We start from the raw sequence: 27,007 nt of genomic DNA on the forward strand, positions 1-27,007 counted from the left end.
CTGCTGAAGTGTGTAAACTTTAACCCTATCTGTAGCTTAACCATAAAGTGCAGATAAATCATCACTCTCTAGTCCTAAACTCAAAACCATAAACCTACACTTGACCCAGATCCTGAAAGTGTCTTTGACAATAATAATGCTTCCCTGCATTGTCTGGATAACGACATTGAGGAGTACACATACTGTAAATACCTAATGCCTTCCATATGTCACCTCCTCAAGGTCAGTTCTCCCATTTGCATCTTATGTACTGTTTCTCTACCCAAGCCTGCTGTCTATATACAGTATATACTGTCTATAGCAACACATTGCTGCTTCTGTAGTGTTTCTAATCCCCAATTTTCATATCTGCACATTTTACAGGTTTGCCAACTACACCAAATTATTTACATAAATCAGACTTTGGTTCTCCACTGATACTGCAGCTATATCTTGACTTTTTTCCATTACTGTTACTTCTTTCTTGTTATTACAAAATTCAAATAGCCCTGTGGCTGGAGCCTGTTTGAATTTATTCCAAATCACATGTCTCTGGGCAAGTCATTTTAGCCCATTCTGGCAAACCATGTTCAGCCTGGGTCCAGATCCCATTATCCCCCAGGCCTGATTTCATTACCTGGACTCGGACTCAAGCCTGGCACACCGCCTTGTGTGTGTTAACAGACCACAGACCACAGATGTTGGAACTGAAGTCACAAAGTTTAATTTTATCAACAGCAATTTACACTGAAAAATGCAGCACAGAAATACTGAGGAGAGCAGTTAATTTCACTTCAGACCCTGCAGTCTTTCCTTCTCTGTTTGGGTAGAAGTCAAAGGGTAGGTTAAGGAACATATATGAGTACATGTTGTCCATGTGTGCCTTTGTACATGTAAGGTATGCAGGTGTGAATAATTTAAACAAACAGTTGAGAGCTCAACTGGAATTCAGATAAACCAAGATGAGTGCGGACGTGAATTGTCTGAGGTTAGGCCCTGCTGGCCAAAAAGCACTAGAACCATCGTCCAAACTCTGTAGATGACTTAAATCTCTAGGTGAAGAGGAATTTGTGTGGGGTTGACAGGAGCTCTGTGGAGTGCATGGTCTCTTCTAGGCTAGGCTGGTCCTCGACCCTCCTAAGACTGACTCTCTCCACAATGGATAAGCTTTCTCTAGGGGTGTGCAAGCGCTCTCTGGGTGAAGCCATGTGTTTCAAGGGCTATTTCTTGCTGGCAGTGGTGCGTGCACGGGTGAGGCGGTCCACCAGGCTACGGTCAGCAGAGGGAGGGCAACGGGACAATACCAAGCTAATCTCTCCTTCGCTGCGCCGCTCGATGGCTGCCTCTGCTGCCCCCTCCAGATCCCTAGGGAGACATACAGTAGCAATACATACAGACTCACACACTTCTGCCAGAAAGAAGTGAACTGCAACACTGTTGCTGAAAGGAGGAGAGAGAGGGAGCCACGCACTGCCCCCTGACAGGAAGAGAACCCACCCACTCTTTAGGGACAGAAAGATAAACTGAAGGCAATCACACAGTGACCCCCTGTGTTTTAGAACAAAATGGATGCCTACAAATGACATATAGCAAAATAAAGGAGAGTGTAAAGGACAGATGGGCACAGATACTCACCCCACAGCTAGATGTGCCTTCACCTTCTGCTCTGGTGTGACCTTGGAAACATACTTTTTGGCCTCATATTTGTTGTGATGCTTCACACAGATTTCTACAAAGGGCTGAGAAGAAACACCAACTATAACCTACATGAATACTGCAGAAACATGGACCACACAATGCATATTTTATATGGTGTCAACTTTTCAGTACATCGTATTACGAGTTTAAAAAGGCAATCAAGTCAGTCAGAAAACAAATTCAAATTTTCAAGAATTAGGCTGAATTCAGTTCTGCAAAAGAATGGACTTTGTTCACAGTACTTAAGTATAGGAATTTTATACATTTCAAACACAATATAGTAAATCATGGAAACAACTGTCCATCTGTCCACAGGCCATGCTTGTGTCTTCACATGAGATGTCATATCTTACCAAGTATCCAATGGGAGATTTCTTGCTCCTGGAGAATTTCTCGAGCTCCTCCCAGTCCTCCTTCTCAGCCAGAGCAGAGATCTTCAGCCACCAGTACCTGACAGACACGTGCACAGACAAATACACTGGGTGACAGAGAGTCAGGCAGACCAAGACAGATGCACACACTGTGAGACAGTCAGATTGGCACGCAGAATACCCGCTGCCCTGCCCCACCCCACCTCTTGTCTGGAATGCGGAAGTCCTTGTAAAGCTGTTCTGCCGGCCGGATCCGGCCTTCCATGAGCAGGCTGTGCAGCGTTTCCTGGAGGGAATAATCCATGAAGGGCCGGTCAAACTCCTCCTGCATTCGCCGCTGAAACCGCAACAGCCGCATTTGTTCCTCTGTGGCCTGCGAAAATTGGGAGAGGAGAGGGAAAGGTAAAGAGGAAGTGAGGAATTTGCAGGGAAGGACACACAAGGAAAAAAGTGGCAGCAGTAGGAACACAGTGGAACAGGGTGGCAGAGGTGGAAAGGCAACAGAGAGATGGTTAGAAGAAGGGCAGATGTGACAGAGATACAGAATCAGCTGATACCTGACTTCTTCCATCTTCCATCAGCTAAAGTTGCATTTATCAGGGTTTCAAGGTTGAGAACGAGGAGAAAGGGAAAACACCTCCAGTGGCCTGAGTTCTAAAAAGGCCTCAGTTCTAAAAGAAGCCCCATGCAGGAGGATGTAGATGTGTAGAGACAAAATCAAGGAACTAACACTCAAGTAGGAGAGTGCATCTTTTCATGGAATTTCTAGCCTACAGCACAATCTGGAGCTCAGCAGACGGTTGTCTGCAAGACTGTTTCTCCTAGCTCACTATGTATCTTACTGGGTACACCACCAGAGTCAACAAATACACAGATCAACAATAGTATTCTACCGGTGTTCGAGATGCTCAGTGCAGCCACGATCCATGCACCACACCAAGAAAAAAATAAAACGACTGTGGAACGAAATCCATCCTTCAAAACACTTATGATTCCACACTTTGCAATCACTGAGGAAAGGAGATCACTACTTATAACTTACAATTTAAATAATACAACATGTTATTTTAGCTCCACAGGTAAACCCTCAACAGCTAAAGTTTAGTTGAAGCACCACTATAGCAAGTAAAACATTGTGCATTGGTAATCAGTGTCTGCATTATACCGTCAACAGTATTTGTAAAAGTTGCTCACAATGCCCCAGAGAAGTGAGTTAATTTCGCTCACCTTGGCAGCGAACTCATTCTTGGCCTTGTTGTATTCATCAACTGCACTCTGCAGGGCAGCTAAGCGTGCCTCCAGTGTCTGTAGAGGAGGAACACAACAGATTGAACAGGCATAAGAATCAATCCACAACCCGCTCTCTTCTCTTTCTCCTCCATGGTTCTTATTTAATCAACAACCATAGTCTTCTCAAGGTTGTTTAACTGTATGAGAGGTTTTCTTCCTTCCCACATACTACAGATAGTTGAACCATCTCTTACAGTGGACTATAGGCAATCTTGGTTCTTGATCTTCTGTGCCCGATTGTGTGCATTTTTCTCACTATAGCTGTCTCTTCTCTGTGTGTGACAGTGTATATACTCACCCCCTCTCTGTAGCTGGCTCTAACATAGAAGTTTCCCAGCTCCTGATGGTCATCATCCTGGTTGAACAGGTCCTTCAGTGTGTCCTGCTCTTGGTGCTTACAGAACTGAAAGAGAGAATTGGACAAGTTAGTACTGATGGGGCTTAAACGGTTGATGAATTGTTAGTTCAATACATATCCGTTCAGATATACTGTAACCCCTCACTCACCTGTCTGTACAGACTCAGAGCAACTGGCTGGTTTCTCAGAGTCATGAAGAAGTCTCCACGGTTCATCTCATTTTTCAGATAGGAAACCACAGTGTACACTAAAAGGGGAAAAAAAGATGTCTTATATACTGCCATTTACACAAAATCCTGACCCATAAGAAATTATGCAGCACCCTCAGCCATCTAACAGGCATGTGTACAGTGTTATAGGCCTATTCTGCAAGTACAGTGGCTGGCAAAGTTCTGCATATGGTTTTGAAAAAATCAATAATAAAAAATATTAAGAACTGTGTAGGTGTCCAGGGTATTACAGTGCAGTCTGCGAGTGTGTCACAAGCTCATGTGCCAGTATGTCATACCCAGGTCTGTGTCCCCACTCTCAATCGCTTTGCTCAGAGCAAGCTGACTTCTCTTCATTTTCAGCAGAAGGGGCACTTGCTCCCCAGAGCGAGGCTCAAACTCCAAGAGCTAAGAGAGGAGGGAGGGAGATGAAAGAGAAAGATTCAACATACAGTACTCTGTAAATTCAAACCGCTGCTTCTCAGACACCCCTCAGAGCTCAGTGATGAGAGCAAAGCAGAAGGAGACCCGAAAACTGTGTCTCTGCAGAAGCCCTCTGATTTGTCCTGTAGGGAGTGACGTTTGGCAACTACAGACTGCTAAGATGCTAAGGGTTTGTTAAGAATGTGACTACACCTCCTGTAAAATGTGACTTTGTATGTGTATTAGGTAAGGTACTTCTCTGTCTTACAGGGTCATTTGAAAAGGGGAATCTGAGTTTACATTTGGCTGACACTTTTATCCATTTATAGATCTGGCCTTCTTCCTGACGTAAGGAAAAGCTTTCTCAAAGATACAACCTAACCCCAGAGATCTGAAAACTCAACCTTCCAGTTAAACGTCTAGAGCTCTAATTACTACTCCACACTACTGAGTGTATGAAATCAGCACTGCTCAGTGTGTATGTTAGTGTGAGAGAGAGTTGGACAGCACCTTGATGGCCAGCTCTGTCCTGCCACATTCATAAGCCCGTGCCGCTATCTCTGAATATGAGATCCCCACTGCATCGCCTAGCTTCTGATTCACAGCCCGTGCAATAACATCATCAGGCTCCTCCTTTTGCTGCACCTGAAACACACAGTCCAGAGAGAGCGAAACATTACATCTGTACAGAATCATCAACATCTGGGCTACAAGACTTTGTTCCCACATGTCCATGTACACGTCAGTCAGTATTTTTCTCACCTTGTTGCAGGCCCAGTGTTTCAGCACTCTGCTCACACCCTGGTACTCCGGGATCTTTAGGTAGCGGCAGACCTCTATAGCCAGAGGATAGAGCCTGCGGTACACCAGCCTGCAGTAAACAGTAAAAGAGCAGAATAGTATGAAAGAGGCAGAAAGCACTATACTCAAAAACAGCTACTACCCATACAATGACAATATACAATCCATAACTGTGCAGGAGTGTCCTCCAACTCACCTGTCTATAAGCACCTGCACCGTCATCTGCTTATACCTGAGAAAGAGGTCAAGGACAACACGAAAGGCACACAGATGTGCAGGTTCACTGGTACTCAGTGTAGAGGAAATACAGTTTCTGCAAAACCTAAAGTGAGCTGTTTTTAGCATTATTACACGCATATTTACTATATTATCTGAATGCACAATTATGAATTGGTATCACACATATTAACACACTGAAAGACAAGTATACACACCAAATCAATACAGTGGGCTTTTGCATTTTTGAAAATCTGTTGTTTGATGCTATGTATTTCACATCACTGGGGTACTCTACGAATTGGCTACATTACTCTGCTCTCCTCCCCACTGATAGCTGATGTGTGGTGAGCGTTCTGGCACACTATGGCTGCCGTCGCATCATCCAGGTGGATGCTACACATTGGTGGTGGCAGAGGGGAGTCCCCATTACCTATAAAGCGCTTTGAGTGGAGTGTCCAAAAAAGCGCTATATAAGTGTAAGCAATTATTATTATTATTATTATTATTATTATTATTATTATTATTATTACTGTCTATTACACAGCCTCATCCTAAATCTAGGAAACAGCATGCTTGTATTTTAGTAGTATATAAAGTAAACATGTAACAAACGCTAGTCTGGTTTCTTATTTATGTCAAGTCCATTTGAATGACAACAGTAAAAAAGTTTGAGAAAGTTTTAGGGATAGTAATAGTCTATAAAGCAACCTTTCAAGATCCACTGTTAAATCAAGCTTTGATCAAATTTGGACAACTTTTTATTATATGGTTTAAAAGAAAATATATTTGCAAATTATTTAAAACATCTACACAATATTCAATTAGCTTTAATGAAAAATAACTGTTTGGAGACCTTGGAATTATCTTAAATAGATTGCTTATTTAATACAAATGTGTAATCATTTTTAGTTTATTTGGTACTGTGCCTGTGTTCTGTTTCTAATTAGTTATTACTTTATTCGGCATACATTTCAAAGCATTTGATATAGTAAAGAGTCCATTTGTACAACAAGAATATAGAACTAGAAATCAATATTCAGATAAACCCAAGATGGACAGATAGAGGAACCCTGTGGAGGATACTGAGGGTGTGTGAGTGGAATGCCCACGGTATAGTCACGCACTGCATTCAGGACCCGCAGCTCTCTGCACATGCTGACGAAGAGATCGGGAGGGAAATTACTGAGGAAACACTTCCCAAAGGATGCGGCCTGAACAGACAGAGAGTAAAGTCAGCAATGAGTTGACACAGTGACTCCGGCCTGCCTCTCCTTGTCCTCTAAAAGCTAACACTTCACTCCCAGAGAAACTATCGGAGAGACACAGGTATGTCAGCACGGGGTTCACATGGCGTTTTCTTCTGCCAACTTCCTCCTGAAACTTACACTTCCTCCACCAAGTACACAGAGTGGGCCCTTGTCACTTTGTGACATGTGATGAGAAAGTGACAGTCTAGAGCTTCCCATCCCTGAATCCACACTTTCTACAAATCAGACAGTGCGACAGACAAAATCCACCGATTTGAAACATTTCTGTCTCTTTTTACTTTTCCACTCCCCCTCTGAATGTGTACCTTCTTCTCCATAACTCCTTCTCCTTACCTCCCTCTTTCTATAGGGCCATCCTTTTTCCTCCTCCATTTCAGTCTCTCTCCACATTCCTATATCTCCCTCTGACTTCTATTGCCCTTCTCCTCTGACTCAAGCCCTCTTACAGCTTGTCTTTCTCACCCCCCTCTCCACACCTCCTTCTCTCGCACTTCCACTTCCTCTTTCTTCATAGCCCTCCCTCCCACCCTCTCACCCTCAGCAGTGTTTTCTGGGTCTCTGGCTCATGCTCAAAGCCAGCAGCTTCCACGCACTGTCTGACTGCCTCCCCCAGCAGACTTTGTTCCTTTATCTCCCGGAGATACTCGTCTGCCTTCTGACTCTCCTTCTGCAGAAACAGACACATAGACTCTTGTTACCAAAGACAATGGCATATTTTAACAACACCACACACAAAGGAGCAAGCACGCAAACGGAATCACAAACCATTAATTATGATAAGACATTTAACACATGCATTGAGCAAGACAGAAGAGTGCAGACACTGAAAGAGAAAGACGCATAGAAATACTACAGCCTTTTCTCACCTCGTATTCCTTGTGTGCCTCCAACAGCAGAGCACCAGGGGCCATGGAAGCAATCTTAAAAATCTCCTCACAGGGCCCTGAAACACAAGAGAGCAAAAACCAATGTGAGATGACTGGTTAGCACAGTAGAGTACAGTATGGCACAGTAATTAGTGAACTGGGAAATAAAACAGTAAAGCACAGGACTACTGCACAGTGCAAAACAATACAGCATGAGGTGACAGGACAGTACAAGACAAATGGGTTTGTGAACAATATCACAAGGCAGAGAACAGTATACTGTAACAGTAGGAAATTATGACATTGTTTGCTGGTTATCCGAGTGTCACTGCAGTTGTGTCAGAATGTGTCCTGACCTGGTACTTCTTGAAGCATCTCATGGTGTGTGCTGTTGATGACTCTGACGCCGTCCAGCTCTGGAATCAGAATCGAATCATCGTCCAAGTGATACCAGTGCCAACGGTCAAGGACAATGAAAGAGAGTGCCGTAGCCCCAAAACATGCCTCAAAACTGTTGTTCTGACCAGCTCAGAGATTCAGGGAAGTACAGATACAAGTCAGACCTTTTGATAAATCATACATCATGACTCCACTCCGTTCATCATATCAATTTTAATCTTCATTGAAGGCATATATCTCGTGCTATTCATCACACATGTTGAATTCTTCCTCAAATTACTGCCCAACCCCTCAATCCCTCAACAGGCCTGCCCATCTAAATGCTTTTGGAGAGGATACTGGATGGTCTCATTACACTCTCCAGCCACCAGGAGCAGTCGGTCCCACATCACCACCACTGAAGGCTGCTGGCTCTTGGGCCGGCGACACCTGAGAAGAAAACATGTTCTGTAAACACAACAACTGCTGGTAATGCATGACATATCGTCTCACACGCAAACACTTACCAGACCATCTGCTTAGGTGGGGTGCGCACCTTGGTGTCCACTTTGCTGAGCTTTTCCTGCAAGAGAAAACGCAGATCCTGAATCTGCCAAAGGAAGCCCCTCCCCGCAGCCCCACTGCTTAGAAATTTTCTCCACACCCCTTTCTCCAAAGAAGTTATTCCCTCTATTTAGAAATTCAAATAATATCTACTGCACCGCTGTGTTTCTCATACAGAAGTTCAGGGCTAGCACATACAATGTTAAAAGAACACACAACCACCTGATCGTGCCTTCCCAGACTCCAATCATGTCTGTAGCACATTCACTCCAGTATGTGTAAGAGCTGTATACACTCTGCATACCCAATATGCACACTGTGCATTTGGCAACTTAGAGAAAGCAGGTGTGTGTCCTGCATGGTCCCCCTCAACACTCACCTTGAGGTTGGAAGTGCCCATCCACACGTGCCCTGTGTCTGTGAACAAGGCCAGGTATTTATAGCTGAAGGAGATGGCCATCTGAATATAGCTGCTGACCTGGGGGTCAATGCCTGGGGGTGTCTACAAAGAACAAACATGCATTTAGCGTGACGGGTAACAATAGACACTACACTGTGATGGTTTGTATATATTTTAACGCGTATATGTGCACATCTCACCACAGCAGTGCAGGATGTGTTGTCCAGTATGTACAGGTCACTCCCACTGGCCAGCAGCACCTTGGTCTGTCTGTCCTGAGTTAGCACAGCCCAGCATGAGGGCGCCCCCTGTAGCCCTGCAGGGGACATAAAAAACATTGTCACTGTAATAGAAAGACATAGGAACTGGCTCACAGTCAGTCAGGATGTTGAGTGAAACCATTTGTGAACACACAGAAAAACTGATATCCAGAATGTCAGAAATGCAAGGCAGAAACATTCTGAGATACATACACAATGACAACAAAACAAGCAGGTGGACAGACAGGTTTAAATACATTTGAAAACAATAAGGCCAGTACCTGGGACCTCAGGCAAGCGACGCAGTTTGAGATCATCAATGTTGGTTGCCAGGGTAAACCTGAATGCTCCAGTCAGTATAGCAACCCCTGTCCCATAGGGTGAGTGGAAGACCTTAGCTTCAATCACATGGTTCTGAAGGACTTCCTATGAACAAGAAGATACAAAGCAAATCAGTGTTTGAGTCTCTTGGCTTGAACCACTGATTAATACTCCATGGCTCCGAGCTGTAAGCATAAGCCCAAACACCTCTGCCTTCACCACCTCCCTCTCTCTCTTCCAGGACTCTCAGCTCTAAACACTACACCTATAAGCTTTCTTTCTTAATAATTCACAAAATAGGTGTTTATCGATAAGAGCACATAGCAGATGAAAGCTCTGTGACTGTGCGGGGTACTTACATTGCCCATGCTGAAATGCCTCTTGAAGTCACCAAACAGGTCATACAGCAGAACAGAACCATCCTCCTGCACACACAACAGGTCATCGCTGACTGTCCAGCCCAGGGCCACGACTGTGCCACTCTTCCACTGAGAACAGAGATACAGACACTGTCACACGCGTGTACAGCATTCTTCACAATCATACACCTTCACAGAAACACAGGTGCACTCCGCAGAAGAGCGTTACAGGGAAATAAAATGTACACAACAATTGCAGAACAAACAGTATGCCGCTGTACAAAGGCAAAGTGTGTCCTGACTGCATACCAAGAAGCTGGCCAGGAGAGAGCCGGATGCAGAGTAGATCTCCAGCTGGGGTCGAGCAGTGGGAGAGCGCTTCTGGTGTCCCTTCAACAGGGCTGAGAGTGAGGTAGAGAGGGAGAGAGAACAATTTGGGGGTATAGTCTGAACAACCATGCCTTCACATTCTACTGTACATGCATGTTCAATGTGGACTGGAAATGCTTTCTTTAAATGCACTTCTGAATGTCTTTTATTATCTGGGTGAATCTGAAGACATGATGAAGTGAGGTTCATCCTGAAGTCAATAATTGTTAGAGAAAGCCAGTCGCATATGGTGCTTTACCATAAATAAAAGCACATTTGGACTATTTTCACCATTTTATGTTCAATATCCCATTACCTTGTGCCTTTTGGCATGCAATGGACTTTCTGATATGATTGCTTTTGGAAGCATTTACTGCTGTGACCTTGCCATCCCAATAAAGCTGCTTTGAACTGAAGGCAGGAGAGAAAGAAAGTGAGGCAGCAATGGGGAAGATAAGATAAAGAAGTGGAGAGGCAGAGACAGATAGGGGATGCACAGAGAGACAGAAAGCAGACAAAAGGGGGAAGGAAGAGGGTGGGAGTGAAGGAAACTAAAAGAAAGATGTCTTAAATGCCCACCGATAGGACCCCCGTATGGCGCTGCGGCAATCAGACAGTCTTTTAGTCCCTCCTTTAGGTTCCAGCCCATCACATACAGCTCGATCTTCCTGTGACACCAGACAGAAAAGATCACATGCTTGCTAGGTGATTCATAGTTCACTGATATCACCAGCCATCTCAAAATGCAAACAACACATACCAGCCATGACAAAAGTACAGCATGCACCTGGGTGTCAGGAAGAAGCCATTATGTAATAGAAGACTGACTACATGGTGAGAAAGTACAAAAGTGCTTCATTAAGAGGGTCATTTCACAAGGCCAGGTTGTACTAGCTCAAAAAAGAATTTAGCCATACCACCAGAGTTAACAACCCTATTCTTACAACAGTGCCATGGGATCTGTAGTGACCAAGTAGCAACTCTTACAGCAACTGGAGATATATGATGGTACTCTGTCTTTAATTCTTAAATTCATGCAGTTTCACTCAATTTTACTTCTTTACTAGTTTATTTTCTCAGATTAATAATTCAACATTCAGTCTTATACAAATTAGTAGGATTTACACTATTATCCACAGCATCCCTGGGTTACAGCACTATAACACAGAAAAATATGAAATACATGAAAAATACAGAAAATAGTAGAAAATACATAATTAAAATAAGCTTTAAAAAGCACTGTCCCCAGTCACTGTACTGGGGCATGGATTGGGGGATATTCCGAGATAACAGTGCCACCAACTGGTCATTGGAAGGCACAAGTAACTGCAATACTCGATAACACAGGGACAGATATGCTATGCTAATATGACACACAACAAAGCGACGATTGTATAGAACACAACAAGAACAAAGTCAGCACACACAAGCACTGCAGAATTGTATCTTGTAGTTAACCTTTGTGCATTATGCATATTGTGATGTTACGCAGCCGTACAGCGCGGTGATATCGGTACCATGAATGCGTTTTGAGAAAACTAGACTATTCAGAGCTTGTCCGAGTGGACAAGTTAAGGGTCAGAGGCACACATTCGCATCTCGGTCTTTCTGTCTATCCCTCCTTCTTCCTCACCTCTGCCATCGTCTTACTGTTAGTCAGTACGGATTTGGGATGCCCGGTTAAGTCTGCAATATTATATTATCCACGCAAACATTCAACGGTGCATTCAAGCAGAGAGCTACACACCAACAGCTACTTCACACCAATTATATCGATTTCTCCAGCTCGCTGAAATCAATGAACATTCCTCTTTTCAAAAAGAGGGGTTTGCATGATGTCTAGATTTATTCATACTTTTCAGCTAATGGAATTACAGCTAATTCCACTACCAGCAATTAGCTGAGAATGAAAAAAATTCGAGAGTTCACGCTACTCCTAATATACACTTGTCATTATAACTGCCCGCACAGGCAAAGCAACCCTGACTATCACATGACCCCCCACCGCCCGTCGGTGGTGTCCATCACAGCCCAAATCAGTGACTACACACCTGTAGAAGGCTTCGCCCAGAGGATTCCAGTTCGCGGTGACAAATGCCATTTTCTTCCCTTTACCTAGATCATGAGCAAAATGGGTTTTGGGTTATTCCTGCGAAGATGACCACCGGCATTAACGATATTCTATTACCAGCTTCTCTCTCTCTGCATCTTTATTTACTTCCTCTTACTGTTCTCTGCAGCTCATCTCGCTATCGCCACCTGTCGAGTGGAGGACGCAGTACACAAGAGCACAAGGGTTGTATTAACCCGGCTGTTACCAGCACGTTTCCGTATCTAATCCAAGGCGCTCATCTGACCGTTTCTTGAAAGAAGCTGGGGTAGTCGCCCCAACAGCTCGACAACATGGCTCAGTAGTATGTTACCCTCAAGCTTGGCCTCCAGTTTTAAATTTAAATAAGGCTTCTTGTTTCCTTGAGTACAATTTGTGAAATACCATCAGACCCTAGGGATGTGTTGATCTTGAGAGCTTCGTGTACCCCAAGACACTTGTCTCTTCTACAGTATATGAACACTACAGTATGTAATACAGAACTTCGTCTTTCCCATGCCTGAAGCACGTTGTTGACATCTTGCTTAGTGAACATCTGATTGAAATACCCATGTAGTACATCACCATTTTCCTTTCATTGCAGTTTCCCATTATCATCCCAGATATATTTTACTTCATCCTTAATGGTTCTTTTGCTGTTGCAGGACTGAAATTACTTTTTCTTAGAAATTGCTATTGAAAAATAGGTTATTACATCTTCCCTTAATCTGGAAGCCACTGGAAGCAGATTGTTTCTGTAAATTACTGTTTGTATTGTATGTGTGCATAATTTAGCAATAGTAGTTTTCTATCAGTGTTTTTCTAGAAACTCAAAATGCTGAGTAACATAATGCATATCCCTACTGTTTTTGATTCTGGCTTGCAGGGCAAAATGATGTAGATTGCTTGAATATTTTTTTTTTGCAAAAACAAAACACAATAGTCACAGTACTTGTGACACCAGACCAGATGTCAGAAGAGCACTAAAGCCTAGCAAATAAAGTTCTGTAATACCAAAATGATTTGTTTCTAATTTGAGGTCAAATGATTGGTTCAAATAGATAGAAATGTAAATTATATTTAGACCTTGTTCCATCTTGTTTTAATGGAAGTGGTTTAGCGGTTCATTAACCTAGGAATTGAAACCTTTCTTCACAACTTCACATTTCTCGTCCTGTGCAAAAGGAGAGTCAGTATGAATATAGACAGGAGGAACCTCTAGGGCTACAATCTGTTTGCACATACCCGCTGACACAAGAATCACCACGTTGTCCAGCCAGGCTCCAGCTGTCTTCACACCCCACCAGCTGAAAGACAGAGCGGAAAAGGAAGTGGTGTGGAAGAGATTGGATTAGATCAGAAGACCTTAATTATCCCAAATTTGGCAGTATTGCTTGTTAACCTTCACCAATAAAAAGAAATGGCACGCGTAGAAGTACAGAAAAATACAATAAAGACAACATGAAATCCTTTCATTACACATCATTACAATACTATAGTGACTGAAAGGGATGAGGAATGAGAAAATTGGTGGAGGGCAGAGAGACACTTTTAAATATAAGCTTAAATGGATCATCTCTTTTCTAAACTGGTCTTGTTTGTCAAAATGCTCAGTTTGTGGATTTAACCATGCCATTACATCCCCACACAGCCTGCCACCCCTAACTGTGCCATCCAGGCCTTTAGTTACCCCCTCTTACCACCCCTGCAGCTCCGGCCTTTTGACGAACAGCGGGGCAAAATCGTTACTCTCATCCATTATTGATGAGCTGCCAGTAATCCCCCTCCCCCTCCCCAGCTCTAGCAAATATTACCTTCTGCTGGGTGCACACACATTCCAGTGCCTCTGATCGGGGGGTGCATGTGATTGGGAAGCCTTCTCCTTTCCTAGAGATGCAGTGAGAGTCAGCCAACTCAGTCACTCACTCGGCTTGGCAGAGGCTGCCCGTCTTATCACACTCTCGTTTTTCTGTTTTTGTGGGCTGTAGATCTCCAACATGCATTTTCATCAGCGCACAACCTGGACTCTCAGCACTACCAGACAGGTGAGTGAACTCTCAGTGTACACTATATGATCTGCTGCTTTGTGAAGCAAAAAATACGCTTTTGAAGGAATAGGAAGTTATCGTGAACAGTTACATTGAAGTGTGTCCAGTGGTACCCTTAATTGTTCATACTTGGGTGTATACTATATGGTTCTATAGTCTCTTAATACTATACATTCAATACTTTTAATATAGTGCTGGCTATTAAGTCTTTTGACCAACCTGTCTGCCTATTGATCACCAGCATAAATGATTTTCAATTAGGCTATAGAAAGCTTTCTAGAGCAACTACTATTTTTCGTCAAAAATACACTGTACGTGGTTGTTATGTGTCAGTAGACCTATTGGCAGGTTGCATGCTTAACAGTGTTTTTTCCCTGGCTGGTAAGCCAGAGGTGTGTGCAGAGGGGTGAGGTTTTCAGTCTAACAGTGTACAGTCAGTACTGTGTCTTGCACTCTGATCCATTGCGTGTTGCACTCTCTGTGGGAGAAATTCATTTGTACTGCTCTCTTCTCTCAGGACATGTTTGCCGCGCTGCTGCTCTTCGTCCTCCTCTCCCTCTGCCCGCCCCTGTGCCAGGCGTTCCCCCGGTGCTGCCGCACGCGCCAGTGTCACTGCCGTCTGCTGGATTTGCTGATGGGCCCCGGCAACCACGCCGCTGGCATCCTGACCCTGGGTCGACGCAGCGCGGGTACCATTGACTTCTACACGCCTCCCACACTGCCCAGCAGTGCACACAAGACCAATGTTGCGAACCCTCATGAGAGACATGCGGGTGTGCCTCTGGCTGGCAGGGTCTATACCAGGCAGACCCCATTTTTTACTGAAAACCCCCTCTCCCTAAGAGCCTCTGGGCATCACTCGAGTATTCTCATAAAGCCCAACGGAAATCATGGTCTTCTAACAAGCAAAGTATTAGATGACAGGGTACTAAAGAACCCCAGAAGCTATCAGGGCATATTCGTGACAAAGAATGATAAAACCAGCCTCACAACAACTCTCATTAAAGACCCCAGCCTTCTCTGGCAGCTGGCCCATGACTCCCTATCCAGGGACCACGCAGCAAAGCTCCAGGTGCCTCATCTCAGAATCCTGATTGTCCGCCAACACCACGCCAAAAACAGAGGAACAGAGAGTAAAGCTGGTGGCACCATGCTTACAGTGAGCTCTCTCAGCAGATGCCTTAACGTTGGGCTGGGAAGGGTAAGACAGAGGGAGGCAGGGGCATGGGATCTGGCTCTGCGGAGGCAAGGAGTGACAGGGCCCATGCTCTTAAAGGCATGAGCAAGTGAAGTGGGCAGACTAGCTTCCATTTCCTTCTTCTGTCTTGTGGAGGCTGGGGTATGCCTACACCCCTGACAGCTGGTAAAGGCTTTGAAATAATGGGAATTATTCAAACTCCTGGTTTTACCTGGGTATACTGCAGGACCCTAAACGCTTCCCTTCACTTCTGCTAATATCCCAAACCTGGCCTGTGCTAACCACCTCTATGCTGCACACTTGCTCAAACTACTGATCCAATTTAAAGTGCTCTAGTTCCATTTCATGAAAAGGTGGAATGCTTCACTTTTGTTTAATTAAAAAAAAATGTTATTTATTTTTTATTAAAAAACCTGAACCTTACTCATTGTGGATGTCACTTTACCTCAAACCAGCAAGCTCTCCTGCCTCTGCCTCTTTTTTCTCATTTTGGTGTTGCCTCCCTCAAACTGATTTGTCTAGTGTTCTGAGAAGTGGGACAGTACTGCCAGTTGCAGCCCTGAAGTGACCAGCAGGTCCAGTGCCAGAATAGTCCCAATGTATTCCCCTGCTGAGAGCCCAATACTCTTCTCTCTGGTGCCAGAGGAGTTCTCCTCTACCCCCACCATTACAGAATAGCATGGTGTTACTTTCAAAGCAAAAAAGAAGCAAATTATTATTGTATCTATAGTTCAGTATCTGATTTGTACTCTTTTTGTGATTCCTTCAGTTTTTATAAATCATCTGGGGTAGTCCCCCTTGACAGTTATGGCTCTATTTGAGACTGATTTTATGTGTTTTTTTTCCAGACTGTGTAAAATAAAGACTTGGCCTGACAACAGGATTGTATGCTTCTTATTATTCTTATACAGTTGATGCTTTTTTCCAAAGGGACTTACACTTGAATACATTTATACAGCTGAACAGACACAAATGGGCACATAAAAACATGGCTGCATCTGGTAACATGATTTCATGCATCACGCAGAGCTTGATTCAGACAGTCATGGGTGACCGTGTTTTTATATCTCCTCGTGGCTTTATTGTGCCAAACCTAAACCTCCCCTAAATCAAAATATGTGCACAGGACACAAAAAAAAACCTCCAAAACTGACATTCACTGTTTTTCCGGAAGAGAGAGAGGGCTGTTAGGAGTTGTAGTCTTATGGTCTTCTGCCATTCCATCTGCATCAGAGCCCTGTTCCTTGGGCAGCTTTGATGGCTGGGGGTTAAAAGCACGGCTCTGTATGTGAAGCACCATCCGCCGGGCATAGAAGTCCCGATATTCTGGCGGCAACTCTTCCAGGGTCCGTAAAGCACGCTCTAACACTTGCATAGCCCGCGATGCCGCCACTGGGTCTTTGTTCCCATAGGGGTCGTTTTTGTCATAACACTCCGGCGGGAGGTGCCTCCAAAACACATTGACACCTACCCCAAATTCCAGAGCCAAGGTGTTGTGGAACCACAGAGCTGTAAGAGGGAGCAAGTGTCAAAAATTATATAGATATGAAACTGAAGATATGTTTGCAGTGAAGTTCATATTCCATGCAAAGGTGTGAGATGTTACTATTGACTGCACTCATCTGCCATCTGAACATCTCAGAGTTTTACCATGCAAGTATTACTGCAGTGCCTCTGCAGGTTGTCCACCAAAAAGCAGCCTGGAATCAGTTCAGATGAGGTATTATCTCTCACACACACAAATTTGTTTCTTTTAAAGTTGTGTTTTTTCTAGCAGTTTAAGGTCACAACACATGTAGCAGAAGGGTTACTACAGCTAAAGTTATTCAAATATATGGTATTGGAATGTAGCCCGATTATGATTGCCAATTGTGTCAAAAACACTGCAGAGATAACGCACCCTACCAAACCCATGAGAATGTGGAGGACAGAGTCACTGTGCTGGTGGTTGAATCCCGTCATCTCAGTTTGTATTCTTTACAAGTAGAATCAATAAACATCAAAGCTCTGTTATACCAATCTCTCTTTTAGCCCCCATCACCTGTACTGGCAACTCCCCACAATGTTGAATTCAGTTTTCCGCCAATTCTAGAACAAGACAGCATTTCTTCTAAGGTCTTCTAATACAACCCCAGACCTAAACTATCTCCCCAGAGCCTCTGGCACTCAACAGACTTCAGTACCTGGGATGAACAGCAGGTCTCCTGGCTCCAGGATGCACTCGTGACGCTGCGCTTTCACAAATCCAGGATACCGGCCTAAATCAGGATTGTCAATATCCAGAACTTCAGACTTGTCACCTTGGAGACAGACACACAGACAAAAGCACAGTAATAACCTTAGTGTTTATTACAGCATGTTACAGCATCACAATGAGGACCTCCACCCTCACCTGATAGGTAGAGGTGCTGTGCATCTCGGGGGCTGAAGAGAACAACACGCTTCCTCCCAGTGACTTGGGCCAGGAGGTTATCCATCACCTACAGAGCAGGAGGGAAAGAGACAGAAAGTGGACATAATGTGAGTGTGGGGACAGAAGAAGGGTCCCCCAGAGCAGACTGCCCAAAACATCAGATGTGCACCTCTGCTCTTAACTCCTCTACCATCCCTCTCTTGCCCTTTATCCTTTCCCCCCATCTTTCTGTTCTGCGTGTTCCACCATCCCTCTCTCACATCATAGTGTGTCCACAGCTGCAGCCCTCGGGAACTGATCCTGAATACACTTGAAAAGAATCGCTCTGCCTCAAAGAACTCTGGGATACAGAAGTCCTCTGCCAGGCCAGGGAACTGCTTCTGGATGTCAGCTGCTTCCTAGGAGAAAGACAGAGGAAAATAAAAGACAGAAAAACAGCAGGAGAGAGAGCAAAAGAAAAAAGAAACAGACAAAGGGAGAACTGTCAATGTAGTATGAACTGTCTGTCTGTTGAGAGCCCCCAACAACAGGAAAAATGAGTGTAGAGCAAATGGGAGAAAAAGAGTAAAATATGAAAAGCAAGGGGATGAAATGAGAGAACGAGACAGATGTTACAACACACAATCCTTGTAGCCATTCCAGTTAAAGGCACAGAGGAGGACAGACACTAACCCAGACTACTCACCCTGCGAGAGTCCTGTCCCAGTGATCGCAGGTAGTAGCTCTCCTCCTGTAAAGACAGAGACAGAGGTAGCCAGGGCCATTTTGAAAAATAACAGAGGGGTGTCTGGTTACTTTACAATGTAACTAAGTCCTATTTGCATAAGACTCATTATTTTAAAACTGTTACTTTTCAACACACATGCTTCTACTGGTGTTACCATCTCACCAGAAGCAGGCATGGTCTCCTGACCCATTTGATAAAGAAACACTTCACTGACGTGACAGGGAACACAATACTTTGTGAATATTTGGGAGAGCAGAAGTAAAAAGGTAAGATGAAAGAAAGAAATGGAGGGAGAGACAAGTGGTAGGTGATTACAATAAGTGGGGTTTGGTGCCAGAATTAGCCCTACCCCCCGCCAATTAATCCCAATTACAGCGGCTTAGCCAGGTTAATTAGGTATGATTCAGTCCACTTGCTAAGCATTCACCTTTGTTAGAGAGAGATGAAAGACCACAAGCAGTCAGGGGGCATTGCCCTTTCCTATTGCTCCCCCCTGCTGGCAGGGCTACAGAGCTCTGAAAAACAGGACTGTCAGTAAACACACATGCACACAACACCACATCCACATCCACTCGTGCACCCTGATAGACAGGAGGGCTACTTCTGAACAAGGCTAAGGGGTTGCAGTGAGAATGAAGTGGTAAAAATATAGGGATAATTATAACAGCACATGAATGGTCCTGTTGCACTGGGACTTCAGAACTGTGAGAGTTTAGATAGATTAGATAGATTAACTACCAAACAGTCCATAGAGGCTGAATGGTCACCTCTCATCAATAAACGTTCTAATATTTCTATGAATGCTGGAGACCTACCTCAGAAATGAAGTACTCAGAGTGCCTCTCCTCTGCTGCTCTTTTGACAAACACTGAGAAGGGTAATGACCTGCAGGAGCACACGAATCATTGGCTGAACACCCTCACAGGCTCTGAATAACTCACACTGAGATCAGGGACAGAATCTTCTCAAGAGACCTCTGAGATGTGCTCTGTAGAAACTCAGTGGAATCTGATTATAAACAGTACAAGCGTAGCAGACTGGCCTAGGAGTCTACACTGCTGTCTGTGTGAGGCACTGTGAGGACCATGGCAGGAGGCTAAAACAGTTGATTTTGAAGTTAACGTACAGGTACTAAAAGTGGCACAACTTCATATAGCATGTGTCTCTTGGCGTTCACCTGTGACTGCTCTCTCAGAAATACTCTTGATGTTTTCTAACGTGCCTGTATATTCTGTGAAAAATGATTGTCTGCAGGTGTTAAAACGTCCATTTTGGTACTGCTATTCTGATTGTAATTTACAGTACATTTAGCAGGGGATTTTTGGTTTAATGCTATAAGTTGACATTGACAACATGACTAAAACACAAGTGAAGCAGTCCACCTATGCATGAAATGGAACTAGTGCAGTTTAAATTGGATCAGTAGTTAGGGCAGAGGTGCAGCATAGAAGTGGTAAATAAGGTTTTTACTGGGTTATTTGTGAGAGTACTGGGAAATATAGGACTTGGTTATTTGCTGAAGTTCCCTCTGTGCTCTTGGGTCCTATAGAGGGTTCAGTATAGCCCCAATACCCTGATATTTCAAATGATGAGGTCTGCAGAAGCCTGCCAGCTGGGGATAGACAGCAATGTTACAGACTGGCCTCTGCACATCTATATGTGTGAGGCATTATGAGGATCAATATAGTTGTATGCAATAACCAGATACCTGTACAGGAAATTCTTGCGTAAGAAATCCATCTGTGGCACAGCTGACACATGAATCTTAACTTCAGTAGTCCCTCCTTTTTCACTGAGGTAATCCACAGTCCACCTTTCAGTGCAGGGCCCCAGAGATATACCTCTCAATACTGCAGGAGTCCTCTGGAAGACAATCACAGTACAGCAAAATCAACACATAGCATTAAAGGGACAAAAGGCTGTTTCTTAAAGCATTCCAGGAAGTCAGCTTCAACTAAATTGGGGTATTTTGTTTATAACAAATACAATTCCTTGAGTAAACAAAGTCCCTGTAATGCAGAATTCTCACCACATTGTTGAGTTTGATGCATTGTGTCCTGGATTTACTTTATCAGTATTTCTGGGGTTTCAGAAGGTTTTCTTAGCTTTATGTTCTACAATTTCACAATATATCAAAGCATCTAGACCCTGCATCAAGGCAACAACAAATCACAGTATAACTTCTTTCCAGAAATGATTTGCTTCTATAGTTCTACTACCATAAAGACAGAATTGTGTTTTGCAGGTGTTTAAACAGTGCTGCTTGGGACTAATTATTTTTCTATTTCCTTTGTTGCTGTTGCAGCATTTCCTAATATCCCTATTTTTTAAATTACATATAATTTTAAATTGAGTATATAAGTATATATACAGTACTAAAGGAAGACCAGTCAGTCTAAACAGTTCAGTATATCTAATATATAATATCCGAGGCTTCTTCCCTTTATGGCAAGACCGCCGATTTTAGTTACTTAGGCCGCTTTTTTATTAGGCTGACTATATCCACTCTTCAGAGCCAGAGATTAATATCAGAACCGTGTTGCTTTTGAGATTAGAGTGAATGCTACCACATGGTAATTATTTACTTCTCTTTTGCTTTATATCCCTGTAACATTTTTCATCCTCACATCTGTAAGAAGAGACAACATTCGAAAAGTTGTTGTTTTTTCCTTCCATAGTCTTTTCAACGTCGAATTAACCTCTATTTGGTTCACTGCGTGTTTAAGATAGACTCTGGTGCCACATGAGCTGTTCCGTGACTGGTGCAGACCGGTAAGGGAATAAGTTGTTTCACTGTTTTTAAGTGCATGCTCGACAAGGATGAAGGTCGCGAAAACCTTCGATTGTTCCCCTTAACTATTATAAAGTGTGTCCAGCAACAGCTGTCATTGTTGCCGTTTACTGCTGATACCTCAATGTTAACCGACACCCACCACCTTAGTTTTGTACAGTGCTTTTCTTACCAAAGGGTAAATATCCTGCAGAAATCGATCCTTGTCAATGCCGGTGTATATGGGCACGGGCACTTTCTCTTGAAACTGACAGTCCATGAGCAAATATCACATCGACTAGCTACTGTCCCTGTGTAAGATTTCTGCTGGCGAAGTGTGGATAACTCTCGCCGGAGCGACCCATACCCAAAACCATAGATATCTGTGCTCACAGCATCACGATTAACATTTCACTTCGTTCCCACGTTTGACGTCCGCCCGAAACAAGGATTTTTCTGCATCATTACTTTGAAAAAATCTCTAGTATGTCTCCTGATGGCGAAGTTAACGTACACGACTGTGACCGTTTCACACTGATTATTTTATGTCATAGCTCTTTATGATCATGTATGATCTGATTAATATTATATCTAACACTTTTACTTGAGAATACGCTTTAAAAGCTTTAGTCCACAATTAAAGTGAAGCCTAAATCCATTGTCTAATGTTAGTTTGAACAAAGCCTTCCACAGGTGACGGGTTAAGAATATAAGCTTATATTTAGTGAAAAAAGATTTTGTAGAAAGTGTGTTTCCAGACGGAGGATATAAGGAGTCGGACTGCTAGGGGCATAGGGGGAGGGATAAGATGGCGTTGCCCGTGATGCGAAGTTGGACGTATTGGGCCCCCGGGCAGCTGGTGTCTCTCTGCCGTCGTGGTATCGGCTGCGTGAAGCTGACCGCAATTTCAGCAGTCCACCCTCCACCTATCTTCCCACATCGTCCTGCGACGCTCGTTAGCTGTAGGCTGTTCAGCTCAGAGCGGGAAGGCCCGTCGCACAGGCCAAATAAGAAGGTGTTAGTGGTCGGTATCCCGAACCCGTTCATATGGTTCCGAACTCGTATTTACTACTTTCTGATCCGGGCGTACTTTGACAAGGAATTCAACATACAGGAGTTCACGGACGGAGCCAAGCAGGTAGGAGCTGGTCCCAATTGTGAATTCTGGAAGTCGGTGACAGGTTGTTAACCAGTGGTCCTTACAAACTGCCCTGTTTGTCTCCAGAAACAAAGCTGCAGTTTCATTTCAGCGAGTAACATCAGCGCTACTGCACATCTCTCTGACGGTGACCATGCTTGATTTGTTCACCAGCAGTTTTGTTGGTAATAGTTAAGATCACTTTATTGTCCATAAACAATTCTTGAATTAGGAATTTGTCTTTTTGCATACCCTAGCTTGCTCTCCATGAGACACACAGACAGGGAGAGAAACTTGGGGTCAGATTGCAGGGTCAGCCCTTTATACAGTGCCACTGGAGCAGCTGGGGTTAAGGGCCTTATTCAAGGGTCCAATGGAGTAGAATTCGTCTGCCGGCCACAGGATACGAACTGGCAACCTTCCAGCCACAGGCGCAGATCCTTAGCCACAGAGCCATCGCTCCACCACTAGCCTTATGTACAGTATAGTTGTAGTTTTCAGTTGAGTTTTTCTTTTTAACTAGAGATTCTTATTGAATGAGATATAGGGAGAAGGGGTTGTTCAGTTGGAAAATCCTGAAAACCTCTGAGCTGGAAGATGGGGCCTTGCTGTTGAAATACAGCAGTCTGGGCTGTGGGATATGTTTGTTGGTCTGTCTGGTATTGTGTCATTGTTTTTCTAGGCATTTTCCCATGTCTCCAGGCTTCTGTCCCACTGTAAGTTTGATGCCCTGGAAGGATTGGTGGCAAGGGATGTAAGTATCTGTTCTCTCATACAGTTTTCCTGAAATAAATTGGATCTAAAATTTGCTGCCTTTAAATGCTGTGCACCCTGCCAATTTCATGTTATTATTAATATTGAAGATAATGCTTTGTTAATATAATATTTTAATGTACAATTTAAATAGCCAGATTCACTTGCTGATGTTAGCTGTGTCTATATTCCCAATCAGTTGTTGGAAAAGCTGCAAGACAAGTGCTCCCTCCTCCCTCTGAGCCACAAGCAGGCACTGGCTGCAGAACCTGATGACATCATGTACCTCACCCCTGGAGACGTTGGCATTTACTATGATGACAATGGTGAGTGGAGTCCTCTAGTGGAGGTGGCTGGTAGTGCAACAATCCCTCACAGACCTCTTTCTAGTTTCAAGGTGTACTGTGACACTTTCCAGTATTTATAGGTACTGACTTATCTTGTCTATGCAGCACATTTCCAATTAAGATAGATCTACACTTGTTTCAAACAAATTGGCATATTACACATTTCTGTCTAGCACCTTCTGAGTCCAAACTAATGCAGTCATTGTCAGTAGTGCCATTAAATAGATCAGTTATTTTGCAGATATATTACATGCAAATGAAGTAGTAGACTGCTAAACCAAAGGAATAAAATATAGCGTGTCAAGTCTGAGATGGTAGTCAGTTCATGAGTGGACAGTCCAGTTCAGGAGCACATTCCGATTGTTGTGCAAAATGTGCCCTGGCTTGGGGCATCTGTTTTAGGCAGATCACGCAAACATTCACTTGCATTGTTACAGCTGCTCCTATTTCCTTCCAGCTCCCAAAGCCATTCCGGTTAAATCTGACTAGTTTTCCTGCTGGGTTTCAATGGTATTTTATACTGCGGGTGTTTCCTGTGCAACCAGTGGGCTGAATGGTCTCTTACTTGTTCTCTGATCAGTATCAGCTATCCTATGGCTCCTGTTTTGGAAGAATGTGTTAGGAAATGCTTTATGCGTGCCACTACTTTCTATCTAAAAGCAATCCAATCAAGACTTCTGGTTATATCCATAGTACCCTGATTTTCTCTTTCTTCCAGGGCGAAAGTTTGTCAGTATCCTGATGCGATTCTGGTACCTGACAAATGCTCCGCTGCCAGAGGAGACTCCGGAGGGAACCCGTGTCTTCCAGGTGGCCTTTGGGGAAGAAGGCGGGCAAGAGACAAAGCAATTGCTCACAGCCAATTATGAGTGAGTATAGCAGGGGGAAAGGTGTGTGTAGAGGGGAGGGGCTCATGTATATGAGATGTGGGATTTTGTATTGAAGGGTGAATCTTGACCATGCCTGGATTGTGGTTGAAAGACTAGATTTCATGACATCTCTTCAAACCAGAGCATGTGATTGGCAGGGCATTGTTATAATGAAAATCAGCTTTTTATTTGTATTATCTGTCATTCACTGTGTGTGTCTGGCAGGTTCCAGAGGGAATTCACTCAGGGAGTGCAGCCTGACTGGACCATCACAAGGATAGAGCACTCCAAACTACTGGACTGAATGATGCAGTGAGAGGGCCCCAAAAAAGGTTGGGGATATCTCTGCACCTCTAACATAAACAGTTGCCATGGGGCCCTACACTGCAATACATCCCAGTGCTGTGTTTCTAATGGGGTAGCCACTTTTCAACAAGTGGCCCCCGTCCAGAGCCAAGAGTCGCTTCCTCTATTCAACAATGGATCAGGCCTTGGCTGCTTACTGCTGGAGGAGACAGTGTTCTGTGCTGCTGCATCTGCAACCTCTTTCCACTAGCTTTAACTTTACTCCCCACATTCCTCACCTGTGAGGGTTTGGGAACACAGGAAAGGGTCTGGGGGTTGTACTGCTAGGTTACGGTCATCTGTCCTACTTAAGAAACTGACACTGGCCTCTTCAGGCAGATTTCAACCGGTTAAGTTACAGTTATTACATTGTTCTGGTTTAGCAGAAGATAAATGGATAATGTTAAACACTGCTTTTCGATGGACTCTGGTATCTGAGCAGTACAGGCCAGCATTTACTTTAGAGCAAATTTCATGCTCCCAACCACAACTGAAACAATTGCAGAGGGCTAGGTTGGGAAGTAGGGAAATATTGTACATTATGTGGACAGGTGCCTTCGCCATGAGTTTGTTTATATTTTTCACTATACTGGATAATTGTTTCAACAATTTTATGGAAATTATGGTACTTTTTAAAATGTCCATTATAATTAGTATTTATATCCCTAAAGTATCATGTAAATGCAGTGTTTGGAAGTTTGGTGGGGTTTTCTTGAGTTAGTCAATCAGACTGCGCTACACTACCGTAGCACCTTCCTTCTTCTCGTAGCTGGAGGCAGCAGTTTCAGGACCGCTGATGGGGGGGGAGGAATGAAACAGTGCAAATTCCCAACTGAAGTGTAAAATATACATGCAGATTGTCTGAAATAAACTTCTTTTGACTTACACATCTGATGGAGTCTGAATATGGTATAGGCAGAGCTGGTTTTCCATAGCTGGCAGGACATTTCCAAATGAGAAACTACAGGTAGTCCTCATCAGGGCTCTGACAAGTCCCTGGGGACTGGGGAAAGTGGTCAGGGACCAAGGTTTGGCTAAGGATAAAGGTGAGCAATAGGAACACAGCTGGGTCATAGTTTGGGGTGTGGATTTGAGTTCGCATGATGGGTGGGATTTGGATTAATACTAAATTGAGGTGGGGCGTTTGAATTAGGAGTAGAACTAGTTTTATGGCTGGAGTCAAGAAATTGCTTGGAGCCATAGGGTTTGAGTTTTAGTAAAAGGTTAGGATGTAGGGGTTAGGGGCACAGTTTTCAGTTGTGCTCATAGAACAAAGTCTTCTTTGTAAGATGAGAGTCAGTGATGCTAGAAATTGGTCCCAGAATAATCCGAAGCCCTTCGAGGAGGGCCTGTAGTAGATTGTTCTCTGCTGTCCCCAGTGGTCAGTGACTTGTTTGCCACTCTTTCTCTGGAACTGTACAGAGACCCCTGCTGTGTGAATGGACAGGAGGGCCAGTTGCTCCTGTGACAATAATAAATATGCAGTAGGTACACACAAACATGAATTATTTAATCTTTGTATTGATTTTTTTAATGTCCAATTCCAAATGACAGAGCTGTAAAGGACACTCTAATGGTTGGTGTTTAATTTTTAATATACACTGAAGAAAAACATTTTCTAGTTAAATTTGGAGACTATTCTTTGAACAAAGATTTGAATAAATGTCTTCTTTTGTATAATGCATCTATTAAAATAAACTTGAGTTTCTTGTTTGCTGTGCTTTCTGAATTTGACCAAGTTATTTCCTTTATAGTCCCAGATGGAAAATTTGCTTTGTGGGCAGATAAAATACATAATGCAATACATTTAACACAATAAGAACACATAAGAAACATACATGTATGATGAACAGTATTGTAAAATTACAATCAATTGTTCAAAGTAAGGATTTGGTTTAATTTTCTTACTTCTAATGAAAATGTGTATTGTACATTATATTCTAGATACAATATCTCAATGATAAAACATACAGAATTACCTGGCATGTAGTTAATTTTATACAAAGGAACAAGTAAAGGTTTATTCCATGCTGAGAAGAGAGAAAACACAACATTTCAGCTGTGAAACCTTTAGGTGTGAGGTGTTAATTTTATACTCTTGACTGACATCTACAGTGGAATTAGAATTAGACTTGTGTGTCGCTTATTTCCCCCTTTATGATATTTACACAAGCTAA

General features: G+C 43.5%; 4 protein-coding genes across 4 annotated transcripts; 2 read left to right on the forward strand and 2 right to left on the reverse strand.

The window, feature by feature from the left end:
- Positions 1–680: 680 nt before the first annotated feature.
- On the reverse strand, positions 681–12,376 carry vps16 (VPS16 core subunit of CORVET and HOPS complexes). Its single transcript, XM_088605591.1, has 24 exons — positions 12,185–12,376; positions 10,713–10,801; positions 10,074–10,165; positions 9,765–9,893; positions 9,366–9,510; positions 9,025–9,140; positions 8,804–8,926; positions 8,388–8,443; positions 8,216–8,310; positions 7,839–7,928; positions 7,483–7,559; positions 7,152–7,283; positions 6,432–6,559; positions 5,326–5,361; positions 5,091–5,199; positions 4,839–4,973; positions 4,205–4,313; positions 3,846–3,943; positions 3,637–3,741; positions 3,276–3,353; positions 2,252–2,421; positions 2,031–2,127; positions 1,615–1,718; positions 681–1,344 (listed from the first exon to the last, which is right to left on the reverse strand). Exons 1-24 carry the CDS (start codon positions 12,232–12,234, stop codon positions 1,200–1,202), a joined length of 2,508 nt encoding a protein of 835 aa, XP_088461717.1. The 5' UTR covers positions 12,235–12,376; the 3' UTR covers positions 681–1,199.
- A 1,288-nt stretch (positions 12,377–13,664) lies between these two features.
- LOC148649216 (uncharacterized) lies at positions 13,665–16,346 on the forward strand. Its single transcript, XM_088605595.1, has 2 exons — positions 13,665–14,267; positions 14,788–16,346. Exons 1-2 carry the CDS (start codon positions 14,220–14,222, stop codon positions 15,550–15,552), a joined length of 813 nt encoding a protein of 270 aa, XP_088461721.1. The 5' UTR covers positions 13,665–14,219; the 3' UTR covers positions 15,553–16,346.
- Positions 16,347–16,351: 5 nt separating this feature from the next.
- On the reverse strand, positions 16,352–22,099 carry tyw5 (tRNA-yW synthesizing protein 5). The gene is made up of 8 exons (XM_088605594.1): positions 21,572–22,099; positions 20,317–20,471; positions 19,424–19,493; positions 18,567–18,611; positions 18,142–18,279; positions 17,861–17,948; positions 17,652–17,768; positions 16,352–16,977 (listed from the first exon to the last, which is right to left on the reverse strand). The coding sequence occupies exons 1-8, from the start codon at positions 21,656–21,658 to the stop codon at positions 16,625–16,627; spliced, it is 1,053 nt and encodes a 350-aa protein (XP_088461720.1). The 5' UTR covers positions 21,659–22,099; the 3' UTR covers positions 16,352–16,624.
- A 45-nt stretch (positions 22,100–22,144) lies between these two features.
- Positions 22,145–26,550, forward strand: maip1 (matrix AAA peptidase interacting protein 1). The gene is made up of 5 exons (XM_088605596.1): positions 22,145–22,516; positions 23,199–23,270; positions 23,469–23,595; positions 24,335–24,485; positions 24,711–26,550. The coding sequence occupies exons 1-5, from the start codon at positions 22,187–22,189 to the stop codon at positions 24,787–24,789; spliced, it is 759 nt and encodes a 252-aa protein (XP_088461722.1). The 5' UTR covers positions 22,145–22,186; the 3' UTR covers positions 24,790–26,550.
- The last annotated feature ends 457 nt before the right edge of the window (positions 26,551–27,007 follow it).

The sequence above is a fragment of the Lepisosteus platostomus genome, chromosome 14 (assembly GCF_059453375.1).
Source record: "Lepisosteus platostomus isolate fLepPlt1 chromosome 14, fLepPlt1.hap1, whole genome shotgun sequence".
NCBI classification, from domain to species: Eukaryota; Metazoa; Chordata; class Actinopteri; order Semionotiformes; family Lepisosteidae; genus Lepisosteus; species Lepisosteus platostomus.

What these genes read in the sequence shown, in the direction of transcription:
- maip1 (XM_088605596.1), top strand. Translation starts at nt 22,187, where the DNA reads ATGGCGTTGCCCGTGATGCGAAGTTGGACGTATTGGGCCCCCGGGCAG. An exon ending in AAGGATTGGTGGCAAGGGAT is followed by an intron (nt 23,271 to 23,468) that starts GTAAGTATCTGT and finishes ATTCCCAATCAG; the next exon opens with TTGTTGGAAAAGCTGCAAGA. An exon ending in CATTTACTATGATGACAATG is followed by an intron (nt 23,596 to 24,334) that starts GTGAGTGGAGTC and finishes TCTTTCTTCCAG; the next exon opens with GGCGAAAGTTTGTCAGTATC.
- vps16 (XM_088605591.1), bottom strand. Translation starts at nt 12,234, where the DNA reads ATGGCATTTGTCACCGCGAACTGGAATCCTCTGGGCGAAGCCTTCTAC. An exon ending in AGGCACACAAGGAATACGAG is followed by an intron (nt 7,284 to 7,482) that starts GTGAGAAAAGGC and finishes CTGTTTCTGCAG; the next exon opens with AAGGAGAGTCAGAAGGCAGA. An exon ending in AACACTGGGCCTGCAACAAG is followed by an intron (nt 4,974 to 5,090) that starts GTGAGAAAAATA and finishes TGTGTGTTTCAG; the next exon opens with GTGCAGCAAAAGGAGGAGCC.
- tyw5 (XM_088605594.1), bottom strand. Translation starts at nt 21,658, where the DNA reads ATGGACTGTCAGTTTCAAGAGAAAGTGCCCGTGCCCATATACACCGGC. An exon ending in CTGAGTACTTCATTTCTGAG is followed by an intron (nt 18,612 to 19,423) that starts GTAGGTCTCCAG and finishes CTGTCTTTACAG; the next exon opens with GAGGAGAGCTACTACCTGCG. An exon ending in ACAGCACCTCTACCTATCAG is followed by an intron (nt 17,769 to 17,860) that starts GTGAGGGTGGAG and finishes TCTGTCTCCAAG; the next exon opens with GTGACAAGTCTGAAGTTCTG.
- LOC148649216 (XM_088605595.1), top strand. Translation starts at nt 14,220, where the DNA reads ATGCATTTTCATCAGCGCACAACCTGGACTCTCAGCACTACCAGACAG. An exon ending in CTCTCAGCACTACCAGACAG is followed by an intron (nt 14,268 to 14,787) that starts GTGAGTGAACTC and finishes CTCTTCTCTCAG; the next exon opens with GACATGTTTGCCGCGCTGCT.